The 13,705-nt window shown below is 40.0% G+C and overlaps 1 protein-coding gene across 4 annotated transcripts in view; it reads left to right on the top strand.

Annotated features, from left to right (window-relative positions):
• Positions 1–4,055, top strand: part of LOC105481448 (solute carrier family 25 member 14) — a 34,118-nt gene extending 30,063 nt beyond the window's left edge. For all 4 annotated transcript variants that reach the window (XM_011741077.3, XM_011741075.3, XM_011741074.3 and 1 more), the window contains 2 exons: positions 2,599–2,679; positions 3,607–4,055. In XM_011741077.3, the coding sequence (XP_011739379.1) occupies positions 2,599–2,679; positions 3,607–3,648 (123 nt within the window). In that variant the 3' untranslated portion in view covers positions 3,649–4,055. The remainder of the gene's footprint in view (positions 1–2,598; positions 2,680–3,606) is intronic.
• The last annotated feature ends 9,650 nt before the right edge of the window (positions 4,056–13,705 follow it).

Raw genomic sequence — 13,705 nt, 5'->3', positions numbered from 1 at the left:
TTTTTTAAAATGACTTTGTTCTATTTTGCCATTATGTGTAATAGCATCATACTTTATTATTTTGTCTATGCTTGTCTATAGAAGTTCTTTGTTTTCACACAACTGCCTTATGCCAAAAGGTGCCTCCCAGTTCTCATGTTGTGAAGAAATTGGTCACTGTTTTTGGAAATTTATAAAGATTCAAGCTGGGTGCTGTGGCTTGCATCCTGTAGTCTTAGCTACTCGGGAGGATTGCTTGAGTCAGAGTTTGAGGCTGCAGTGAGCTACGTAGGCTTGCCACTGCACTCCAGTCTAGGCGACAGAGCAAGACCATGTTTCTTAATTAAAAAAAAAAAAAAAGATCCAGATGGCTCATAAGAGTGTTAGAGACCCTTACTGTTTTTGTGTTCACCTCTTCAACAAATACTTACGGGAAAATTTCTTGTGCCAGACACTGTGTTAGGTGGTGGTGACACAATGGTGAACAAACAAAGCTAGTTTCTGATCTCTTGGAGATTACATTCTAGTTGAGGGAGACACAATAAACACACAATGCACAGTATAATTTTAGATAGAAATAGATGCTATGCAGAAAACAACAGCATATTGCAGTAGTGACTCAGTAGTGGGGAACGACTTCAGCAAGGATGGTCAAGAAAAACCTCTGAGGAGGTGACATTTGAGCTGAGATCTGAATGATGATGAATTGGCCATGAGAGCTGGGAGAAAAGCATTTCATAAAGAGGGAACAGGTTACTAAAGGTCTGAGTTGGAAATAAGCTGGACATGTTCAAGGGTTAGAAAGAAAGCTAGTGTGGCTGAATGTGTGGTGAATAAAGGGAGAAACTAGTAGGAAATGAAACTGGAGAGAAAGGCAGCAGCTAAATCATGTAGGATCCTACAGGTCTTTGCAGAGAATTTGTAATTAGAATGAAATCCACCAGGAAGCCATTTGAGAGCTTTAAGCAGGAAGTGATATGCTCTGATTTATAATTTTAAAAGATTGTTCTAGCTTCTAGGTAGAGATTTTAGACCAATTTAAAGTCTATTGTGGTAGTCCAGGAAAGAGATTATGAGATTGGATGGTCTCTCAGAGGTCTCTTGTCATTTAACAGTCTAGGTTCTAGGTTATTCACATCTAGGCTTTATTTGGGGTGATTTTCACAATTTTCCAACATCAGTTTTGGTCTCAGACCTTTACTATTTGCTGAAGATCCACTGGGGGAAACATATTACCACTATATCTTCATAAATATTGTGCTTATTATTTTACTGTTTGTTCCCAAAAGTGGTTAGTAAGGATAATTATCTCTAGTATACTTAATGAACAGGATGGGATAAAGGATATTTACAACTCTGGCTTCTCATATTATTGTCTTATACAAATATTTCCTTTTTTTAGAATTGTGGTGGGTTTCACTTCACTATTGGAAAGGCAAAATAACATTTTTCAATGTCTAACACAATGCCTAACACACTGTAGTTACTTAATAGATATTTGTCCATTATATATGAACCATTTCTGCTGGCTAAATTCAGCACATGCCACCAGTTTATAATGTTTATGCATAATTTATCATTTAATTCTCATAACCATGTATATAAGATCCCTGTTGTATAAAGTAGGAAACCAAAACTCAAAACACTTCACATTTTTCTTCATGTAATCCTCAAAGCATTCACATGAGGTAGGCCATGGCATTATATAGAATTTATAATGATGAAACAGACTCAGAGAAGAATAATAACTTGCCCAACTTTCTATTTTCTTACCCTGCTTTAGTTTTCTTTGTAGCACTTATTTTTGGATATAATATATATCAATTTGTGTATTTGTCAGCCCCACTAGAATATACACTCCATGAGGGTAGAGACTGCTGTGTAGGTTACCTATTGCTGTGTAACACATTACTCCAAAACTCACTGCCTTAAACATTTGTTATTTTGCAATTTCTATGGGCCAGGGATTGCAACGCAGCTTAGCTGATTCTAGCTTAGGCTGTCTCCTGAGGTTGTAGTTCATATGTCAACTAGGGTTGCTGCCATCTAAAGGCTTGACACGCTGGGATAGCTGCTTCAATGATCACTTGTGCAGCTGTTGGCTGGAGCCCTCAGTTCCTCACCATGTAGTCCTCTCTTCATCATATAGCAGATGGTTTCCTCTAGAGTGAATGAATCCAAGAGAGAATAAGACAGATGCTTTATTATATATAATATATATTTTATAACCTAGCAATAGAAGTGACATATGTTCACTACTACTGTATTCTGTTGGTGACACAGACCAAATACTATGAGGTGGAGGCTACACAAGGGTACAAATAACTGGAGGTAGGGTTCATTGGGGGCCATCTTGGAGGCTGGCTACCATAGACAATTCTTCTGTCTTGTTTATTAGTATATTCCCAACATCAAGAATGGTGCTTTGCATATGTATGGTAGGTAAATATTTATTGATTAAGTGGGTGGATGGATTTAGACTACAGATGAATTTAAAATGGACCTTCAGAGAAAAGACTATTCATGGAGCCATAAGTTGCTCTGAGGTGGGAGTGGAAGGTGATGTCAAATGTAGAGAAAGGTGAATTCACTCTGTTTTTGGTTATATCTTTCCTGCAGATGTGGAAACATGAGGGCTTTTTTGCACTCTATAAAGGATTTTGGCCAAACTGGCTTCGGCTTGGACCCTGGAACATCATTGTATCCTTTGAGAGGATGAAAGCAAGTGCTTCAAGCTCCCAGATAATTCTAGCCTATGGGAAGGAAAATTTGATTATTAAAGCCTTTTAGGCTAGTGAGAAACTCAAGCATCCCATTGGTGACCCTCTACTTAATGGAATTAAGTAGAGAAACAGCTTTCAATTGGAGGCTAATACAAACTAAAGGGGATGGAAAAGATATGTCAAACTTTACTCTTTAAAACAAAATGACAACAAACACAGCTAATCTGGAAGGGGCTATGAAGTTTTTAGAAACCCTGATGGAAGAAGCCTACAGGAAAGTCCATGCTGAGGTGGTTCAGATTTCCTACCCCTAACTGTAGGACCAAAATAGCTGGGAAATAAAAACAGGACAGAAGACATTCATGGGGTGACGGAATCCACAGCCAAGTAGGCTTCTTTCTTCATGGGTGAATCTGTCTCCTTCAGTTGTGTTTAGAGTGCCTCCTAAGTGCAGAGCCATGTATTGGATACTGTGTGTGGTGTTGTGTGTATAATGGCAAGCACCACAGCGTTGGAAAGTAATTCCCTGCCCTTGTGGGGTCTGTAGACAGAGAGAGGGTATCTCGTTCCCTCTTGGAATCACTCTGATCTTATATGTTATCATTGATGTTCTTGGTTACTGTGTGTGTGTGTGTGTGTGTGTGTGTGTTTGTCCTGTTTCCCCCTGAAGACTACAGATATATTAAGAGTTTTACTCTGTTTATGTTGTTCGATGCTAGTGATCTAAATGGGCACATGGTAGGCACGCAACACATGCTTGATTTGACAGGTGGTGTTTTAAAAAAGATTTTAAAGCAAATGAAGCTTAGAATAGCATAGACTAATTTAAGAGAATGCAATGCTAATTTTAGAACTAGCTTTGGCTTTCAGTATCAACCTGGTGATCTTCCTTGACTTACTCCAGTTTTTTATTACATACGAGCAGCTAAAGAGGCTTCAAATCTAAGAACTGAATTATATGTGAGCCCAGCCCTGCCAGCCTTTCTACTCCTTTGCCCTTTTCCCATGTTCTGATGTATTTTGACAATGTCGTAAGTGTTTACCAAGCCGTTGGTCTCCTAAGAGCCTCCTGATGGAAGAACAGTGGGGTGATTCAAAGTTATTTCTATGTTTGTGTTACCATGTTAACTTTTCCCCGAGAGAAAGTGTTAACATTGAGACTCTGGCCCCAGATTGGTATCTTCTATGAAGATGGATACTGATGGGTGACATTGAAAACGGCCTGCTTTCCAAATGTGGTTAAATGTAATTGGTTAGCCCCAGACTTGGGCTAGAGCAGAAGGCATAGGCCAGGGTGGTTATTGCTATATGTGTTACAGACCTCGGTTCTCATTAAAGTATTTATTGGCAGAATCACTTTGTCTTTGTCTTCATTTACTATTTTCTCCTTTGCCAACTCTTGAAATTACATTCTCCAGAGAGTAATAAAAAGAAGATGTCTATGAAATTGAGACTGGACTCTTAAAGTGCACTTTTATGAGATGAGAATGAGTGCATTGTGTTTTCCTACTGCCATTAATGGGCATAATGCCACTGCTAAACGTTGGGCAGGTGGTTCTTTCTTAAACATGAATAAACAAGCAAGTGGCTCATTTGGAAGTTTCTACAGGTAAAAAGCTTAAAAAAAAGGCTTAAAATAGAAGCCTGCTCCCAGGGTTCTAATCATCTTACAGGTGTAAAGTTCTGGCTACTTTTTTTGTACTGGAACAGAGGCCGGTTCATTGTAGGCACTCAGATATTTGTGGAATCAATAGTTCTTCATCTTTATCCATTCATTAAGTTGTTCAACATTTATTATGTATCTATTATGTCTAGATTCTGGGACTATAAAATGACTAAGACATAGTGTCTGTTTTCAAGCTCATATTATAGAGGAAGAACAGATTTGTAAGTAAATAATTACAGTAGGACCTAAATACTATGTAAGAGATAAACAAAATGCTGTGTGGGAGCACAGAGGAGGAACAGCCTTACCTAGAGGATTTGCCAAAGGCTTCATAGCAGAAATGACACTTGAGCTGAGACAGCAAGAGTCGATGTTACCATGAGGATAAGGCATTATACATTTTGACAAATGTATAATATGTATCTATCATTATAGAATCATATAGAATGGTTTCACTGCCCTAAAAATCCTCTATGTTCCTCTTATTCATTCCTTCCTCTCCCCTAACCTCTGGCAACCACTGAGGCTTTTTACTGTCTCCATGTTTTTGCATTTTCCAGAATGTCGTATAGTTGGAATCATACTTTTCAGACTGGCTTTTTAAACTTACTTATATGCATATAAGGTTCCTCCATGTCTTTTCATGGCTTGATAGGTCATTTCTTTTTAGTACTGAATAATATTCCGCTGTCTGGATGTACCAGTTTATTCATTCACCCACTGAAGGACATCTTAGTTGCTTCCAAGTTTTGACAATTATGAATCAAACTGCTATAAATATTTGTGTGTAGGTTTTTGTATAGACATTTTCAACTCATTTAGGTAAATATAATACCAAGGAGCACAATTGCTAGATGGTACGATAAGAGTATGTTTAGTTTTGTAAGAAACTGCCAAACTGTCTTGTGAAGTGGCTGTACCATTTTGCATTCCCAGCAGCAATGAATGAGAGCTATTGTTGCTCCACATCTTCTCCAGCTTTTGGTGCTGTCATCAGTTTGGATTTTGGCCCTTCTGATAGGTGGGCAGTGGTGTCTCATTGTTTATATTATTAATTTTTAAAAACATTTACTATATCCATCAGATACCCTACTCATACCCAAATTAGCAAAAGGGAACCCATTTTTCACAATAGTGCAGGCTGAAAATAGTTTTTTTTTTTTTCTGTTGCCCAGGATGGAGTGCAGTGGCGTGATCTTGGCTCACTGCAACCTCCACCTCCCGGGTTCAAGTGATTCTCCTGCTTCAGCCTCCTGAGTAGCTGGGATTACAGGCGCCCGCCACATACCTGGCTAATCTTTTTGTATTTTCAGTAGAGACCGGGTTTCACTATGCTGACCAGGCTGGTCTCGAACGCCTGACCTCAGGTGATCCGTCCGCCTCGGCCTCCAAAGTCCTGGGATTACAGGTGTGAGTCACTGTGCCTGGCCTGAAAATAGTTTCTTGAAGGATTTATATCCATTGCAGAATGGCTTTAATTCACCTCAACCTAAATATTATTCCTTCAGAAAAACCTTCCAGTGATTTCCTCTCCCCCAATGTAAATAACTTTCCTCATTATAATTTCATATACCACATATCAGAATTTATATCTGTATTATATGTGTGTGATTATTTCACTAATTTCTGTATCTCCCATCATTTGGGGTTCCATGAAAATAGGGATTATGTCAGTTTTTTTCACTACTGGGTTCTCAGTGCTTTATACAGTTATGTGCACTTAGTACACATTTGTTAAATGAGTAAATGAATTGGTCTGTATCCAAAGGATCTGATTAAATGCCTAAAACATAGGAAAGGTTCAACAAATACTGTGGAATTTAAATTGAATTAAATTAAAATTTGATTAACTGGGCGTGGTGGCCTGTAATCCCAGCTACTAGGGAGGCTGAGGCAGGAGAATCGCTTGAACCCGGGAGGCGGAGGTTGCAGTGAGCCAAAATCATGCCACTGCACTCCAGCCTGGACGACGGAGCAAGACCCCGTCTCAAAAAATTAAAAAAAAAAAATTTTGAATTATTAGGAAAATGGCTGTAAGCTAAGGATTACTAAAGGTATGAGCAAGTAGGGCAGTGTTTTCCATGGTTTTAGTACTATATATCTGCTGGTGACTTCCAAATATACATCCTCAGCCCATACTTCTCCCTTGAACTCCATACTTCTATGTCCCACTGCTTATTTTACATCACTCATAAAGTCTAATAGGCACAAGTTGGGTTCAGTGGCACACATCTGTAGTCCCAGCTAACCCAGGAGGCAGAGGTGGGAGGATCACTTGAGCCCGGGAGCTCAAGGCCAACCTGGACAACATAACAAGACCCTGTCTCTAAAAAATAAAGTCTTTTTTTTTTTTTTTTTTTTTTTTTGAGGCGGAGTCTCGCTCTGTCGCCCAGGCTGGAGTGCAGTGGCGCGATCTCGGCTCACTGCAAGCTCCGCCTCCCGGGTTCCCGCCATTCTCCTGCCTCAGCCTCCCGAGTAGCTGGGACTACAGGCGCCGCCACCACGCCCGGCTAATTTTTTTGTATTTTTAGTGGAGACGGGGTTTCATTGTGTTAGCCAGGATGGTCTCGATCTCCTGACCTCGTGATCCGCCCGCCTCGGCCTCCCAAAGTGCTGGGATTACAGGCTTGAGCCACCGCGCCCGGCCAAAAATAAAGTCTTAAATGACACTTCACAAAACAAAATTCTGGATTTGCCCCTAAAAACCCTTTTAGTGGCTCAGGCCTTGAAGTAATCCCTAATTCTGCTTGCTCTCTTCCACAACCCACATCCTTTCCCCTAGCAAGTCATATTTGAAGGGATAAAATGATAACCAAAATTTGTAGGTTGTAAGATGCAAAAACTTTCAACTTTTTCCCCCTTTTTCTGAGAGGCTGGAGAATGAAACAACTCAGATAATAGTAGCTAATTAATAGTTTAATTAATAATTATTAACTATTAATAATAGATAATACAGAGTATGGGTTTTATTATGTGCCAGGTACTGTTTAAGTATATTGTGTTTATACTCTGTCTACATCCTTACAACCAGCCCTATGAGAGTAGGTACAATTCTGCTTTTTCAGATGAGAAACTGAGGCACAGAAAGGTGAAATACTTTTGCCTCTAAAACATGACAGAGTCAGGATTCTAGCCCAGGCAGTCTGGCTCATGATCCCATACTTACAATCACTATGCTTGAAGTGTACTGACTTAACTTTGTCCAGTGTCACTTAAAGTTTATGGCAGGTGAGCAGTAAAGAATATTGATTTCATTAATTCCCCTATCTTTATAGCACCCTGGGAGAAAGAAGGTCAATAGCTTTTTTTTTTTTTGAGACGGAGTCTCGCTCTGTCACCCAGGCTGGAGTGCAGTGGCCGGATCTCAGCTCACTGCAAGCTCCGCCTCCCGGGTTCACGCCATTCTCCGGCCTCAGCCTCCCAAGTAGCTGGGACTACAGGCGCCCGCCACCTCGCCCGGCTAGTTTTTTTTGTATTTCTTAATAGAGACGGGGTTTCACCGTGTTAGCCAGGATGGTCTCGATCTCCTGACCTCGTGATCCACCCGTCTCGGCCTCCCAAAGTGCTGGGATTACAGGCTTGAGCCACCGCGCCCGGCCAGGTCAATAGTTTTTGTGGTTGGTCACTCTTTATCACTTAACAGTAATACTGGATTAAGATTATTTTCCTGGAGACCTGTGACTGCAAATACATCACTTCCCCTTTCTCCACTTTCTCCCACTTCTCTCTCTTCCCTTTGTTGGCCTTTCTTCTCCATGACCTCCTTCACTGCTCCACCCCCTTCTTCCTCCAGTCTGAGGACAGTTCACTAGGGGCAGCACAACAGGGTTCAAAAAGAGGGTCTTGCAGTCAGAGATGGCACACCAGAACAACATGAACTTCTTACTGTTTTATGTAAGACCATTTGTTGAAGAATGTGGAATTATTGATACAGATGCCACTAGTTTGAAATTTAGTAATTTGGACATGGGGCTAGGCTTTCCACCCTTTCTCCTCCAATGGAAAGAAAAATTTTCTTATGCTTATAAACAAATTTATAGGAGGAATGATTACTATGAACCTGATTATAAATTAAATCTCTATTCACCACAGCATGTCATTTAAGGGGTAATATTTTTATTAGCCTAATCCAGTCAGGATGTTTCATGTAAATTAAAGTAATAAAATTACTGGGTATTAAAAATAAATATCTTCATGTCTTCTCAAAATGGCCATTTCTCTCTCTCTCTCTCTCTCTCTCTCTATATATATATATATGTGTGTGTGTGTGTGTGTGTATATATATATATATATATATTTTTTTTTTTTTTTTGAGATGGAGTCTCCCTCTGTTGCCCAGGCTGGAGTGCAGTGGTGCAACCTTGGCTCACTGCACCCTCCGCCTCCTGGGTTCAAATGATTCTCCTGTCTCACTCAGCCTCTCAAGTAGCTGAGATTACAGGCATGCGCCACCACACTCGGCTAATTTTTGTATTTTTAGTAGAGACGGGGTTTCGCTATGTTGGCCAGGCTGGTCTTGAACTCCTGACCTCAGGTGATCCACCCACCTCGCCCTCCAAAAGGGCTAGGATTACAGGTGTGAGCCACTTCACCTGGCCAATAATTCTTATTTCTGAGGTTTCACTGTTAACGGATATTTCTTCTCTCTATTCAGTGTCTCAGCATCAGAATTCAGTTGTATTTTGGGCTGTGCTTTACTTACTATAAACACTTCATGCATTCTTGTCTCCCATTTATTTTGTAAATAAGAAAAACCATTTAACACTTTCATTGTATAAGATTACTAAGGGACCTGGTAATATTAAAGTGGTGGTTGGAATTTTGGATAAGAAATGTTTGGATTATGAGTCTGTTTTTCACATTTGAAATGATCTCAGAGCCATTCAGCTATGATTTCTTGGTTTAGTTTTCTCACCTTTTTTTTTTTTTTTTTAACTACTTCTGAGATGATATAATACCCATTTGCTTTTCTATAGGAAATGCTTTCATATTTGTTGAATGGCTCAATGGACACATCTGCAAAAATACTAAGGAGGGATTGGTGAGTAAAAGCACATTGAACAGTTTTGTTAGACAGCATGGCATTTTACTGGGCCTGTGACTGTGTTATCTCAGCAAGTTTATCAGCTTTTTAGTGGCTTAATGTCAACACAATTGAGATAGAACTGGAACTGATACGGATGTATCATGGTAAATGAGAACTGTGATTCAATCATGGGATTGTTGGGCAACATATACCAAATAAAAACAAACCTAAGCAGATGAAGAGAGCCCCTCAGGCTCTTGGCCCTACGGGGTTTTAGTTTCCCCAGTGCTTGATAGCAAGTGAATCCCGTCTGCCCCATTGTGTACAAGGCGCTTTGAAACAAACAGGAATTGCTTTGTGCATTAAAACAGACTCTTAGACTCTTAGCAGCTGCATCAGTCGTTTCTAGGACTCCTCATGAGAGGGCTCTTTGAGCCCAGTGGCTGATTATGGTCCCAACAGCTTGTAAATCCAGGGAACATATGGCTGAGTAGTAGCATGTTAAGCTCTCATGCACTTTACCCTGCCATGGTTGATCCATTAGGTGAAGCATATCTTGCCCTTTCAGCAAAATGCAAGACTATGGCTTCAAGGCTTCATTCAGCAAATTCAAGAATGGTTTCCTAGCTCTGTGTGAAAATGTTTTCTTATTCTCATGTCTACTTAGCATTTTATGGAGCAACTACGTCCGAAAATTTTAAGAACCAAAGCACTGAAGTCGATATCTGGATATCACACTGTGCTGTATTGATGATGAAGTTGTACTCTGTGAGAGGCATTCTTAAACTACTGTGTTCTGTTAGTTCAGATTTCTGAATTTGCAGAAGGCAGATGAACCCTAGCAGTAGGCCATATCAAAAAGTTTTCTTTTGTAAAAATAATAATAATAATAATAATAATAATAATAAAAGCAACTGGTTAAATTCCTTAGTATGGTTTATTCTTTCAGGAAGCCATGTGCTTTTATCTCTTTGGGATATTCCTATCAGTGTGGTCTGTTCATTTATGGCTCACTAATGACTTCTCTTAGCAGATATCTCAGGGAAATGTTACACTTCAAGAAATGCCAGCAGAAATGTGAATCAAAATTCTTGGCCCGGTGCAGTGGCTCATGCGTGTAATCCCAGCACTTTGGGGGGCTGAAGTGGGCAGATCACGAGGTTAGGAGTTCAAGACCAGCCTGGCCAATATGGTGAAATGTTGTCTCTACTAAAAAAATACAAAAAATTAGTTGGGAGTGGTGGTGTGCACCTGTAGTCAGAGCTACACAGGAGGCTGAGGCAGGAGAATCACTTGAACCTGAGAGGTGGAGGTTGCAGTGAGCCAAGATCGTGCCACTGCACTCCAGCCTGGGCAACAGAGTGAGACTCCATCTCAAAAAAAATTACTTATAAATATTTAATGCTCCTTGATCTAGTAATACTGCTTGGTGAATTTATTCTAAGGAATGGGACAGAGACATGCCAATGATTTATACACAAAGATATTTATCATGGTATTATAACAGAAATTAGAAATAACCTAAGTTTTAGCACACTATAGGGAAATAGTTAAAGTATTGTATCATTTGTTGAAAAAGCATGCAACCATTACAAGTTGTGTTTTTGAAAAAGACTTGATGACATAGGAAAATATACACAATATAATGTTAAGTGAAAAAAAACAGATGAAGGAGAATAACAGTGGTCATCTCTGGATAGTATAATTATGGGTACTTTTGTGATTTCCTATGTTTGCAAAATTTTTTTAATGGACAAAAGTTTTTATAATTGTAAAAGAAATAGTAAACATCATTTATATATCAATCTATACCTCTAGAAGATATCCCAGCAAAGCTGGGGCAATTTTAGCACATAGCTCTCAATAAATGTTTGTGAGATAGGTAAGTGGATGGACAGACAGATGAATGAATGAATGACAATTGGCATTTGTAGGCACCACCATTGATTTATAAGATTGCAGAAATAACAAGTGAAGATTTGTTAATTAAAAGGAGAAAATTCCAGACCAGTCAGCAGTTTGAAGGATGACGTGGAAAGTACTGAAGGAACCACAAAATTGAGTGACTGACAGTAGCCGAGGAATTGTGGTCTGTCATTGGGTCCATTGCTATTCTTGTTTCTGCTGATTCTATGTGTGTCCTTAAGTATCTTGTGCCTGCTGTTTTCACTGGTCTCTATTCAGTTTGGCCAGTGACTGAGCATGGTGAGAATGAAATCAAGGTCATGAGTTCAATTCCCATTTGAACTAGTTAACACTTCTCCTTCTAGGGAGGAGATATCCCAAGGTTATCTCTGGCTCACACTGGACATATGGACAAGCAGGGATATGGTGGTCAGGGCAACCTGCCTCTAACACTTCTGAAACCACTTGAAACACCTCTGTACAGAGGGCTATAGTGTCCTTATGTTCTTCGAGAATAGTCCTCTGAAATTGAGGTGTTGATATGTATAACATTTCCTACCTAAGGAATTAATATAAAACTTAGTCATGTTACAATTTTTATTACAAATTCAGCCTGGTGCAGTGGCTTCCTCCTGTAATCACAGCACATTCAGAGGCTGAGGTGGGAGGATCACTCAAGACGATCATGAACAACATAGGAAGACCCTGTCTCTACAAAATATAAATAAATTAGCTGGGCATGCTGGCATGTGCCTGTGTTCCCAGTTACTAAGGAGGCTGAGGTGGGAGGATCGCTTGAGTCTGGGAAGTTGAAGCTATAGGGAGCCATGATCACAACACTGCACTCCAGCCTGGGTGATGAGTGAGACCCTGTCTCTTAAAACAAAAACACCACAAATTCACAGTAAGCTGTTCATGGAAATAATAAATGGGACTGATTGGCCTACATTGCATCCTACAAGGTATTAATATCTGGGATGTTTTGATCACCTTGCTGAACTAAATCTGGCTTCTTGGTAAGCCCATCAGGAGATAACAGTAGATGTGTGAATGAAATCTAAATGTTTTCAGTACATTCCCTTGTCTGTGAAGGAGCCTGCATCAAAGAAAGCCATTAGACTTTTGCGTAGCATCCTGTATGTCTGCTCTTGGTGACTTATTAAACACAGTGTTTTGAGACGGAGTCTCACTCTGTCACCCAGGCTGGAGTGCAGTGGCGTGATCTCGGCTCACTGCAACCTCGGCCGCCCAGGTTCAAGTGATTCTCCTGCCTTAGCCTCTTGAGTAACTGGGATTACAGGCGCCTGCCATTGCGCCTGGCTAATTCTTGTATTTTTAGTAGAGATGGGCTGCTTCACCATATTGGTCAGGCTGGTCTTGAGCTCCTGACCTCATGATCCACCTGCCTCAGCCTCCCAACATGCTGGGATTACAGGCGTGAGCCACCGTGCCTGGTGAAACACAGTGTTTTAAATTATGATTACTCTTAAATCCAATTACCATACTAGTGCCAATGCCTTGTTTGTATCTGCTCTGTCTTGATACTGCTAAGGTATTAGATTTATTGTTTGTCTTTTTAAACCTGAATCACCTCTCATTACTCATTTTTAAAAATCTTATTCAGGGGTTGAGGAATTCATAGTTCTGAGTCCAATTGTCCTTGTCCTATATGTCATAATATCTGAATATGAGGGACTCCCTTAAATGGGTCAACTGACTATTTAGTTCAGGGTGTTTAAGGAAGAGGAAGAGAACTGACATTTTTGAGCACTAACAGTGTGCTGTAGTTTACTAGATATTTACATATATATTATCTGAGTTAATCTTCAATATAACCATGTAAAGTAGGCATTATTACCCCAGTTTGATGAATGAGGGATCTAGTTTGAGAATTTAAATGACTGAATTATCATTTGAACACTGGTCTGTTGGATTTCAAGACCTGTGATTTTTCCACTGCACATACTGACTCCCAGGGGTAGCAGAGTTTCTTAGATTGAACCTAACAACACACTAATCACCTCCCCTCCCCTCCCCTCCTGCTTTTCTGTATTTAAAAATATATATATTTTTTATTTTTAATTGATAAATAATTGTATATATTACATGGGGTACAATGTGATGTTGATATATATATGTTTAAAATGTGGAATGATTAAATCAGACTAATTTACTTTTTTTTTTTTTTGAGACAGAGTCTCGCTCTGTCACCCAGGCTGGACCACAGTGGCACGATCTCGGCTCACTGCAAGCTCTGCCTCCCGGGTTCACGCCATTCTTCTGCCTCAGCCTCCCGAGTAGCTGGGACTACAGGTGCCTGCCACCACGCCCGGTTAATTTTTTTTTTTTTTTGTATTTTTAGTAGAGACAGAGTTTCACCATGTTAGCCAGGATGGTCTTGATCTC

The sequence above is a fragment of the Macaca nemestrina genome, chromosome X (assembly GCF_043159975.1).
Source record: "Macaca nemestrina isolate mMacNem1 chromosome X, mMacNem.hap1, whole genome shotgun sequence".
NCBI lineage: Eukaryota > Metazoa > Chordata > Mammalia > Primates > Cercopithecidae > Macaca > Macaca nemestrina.
This window is presented reverse-complemented; position numbering and strand designations above follow the sequence as displayed.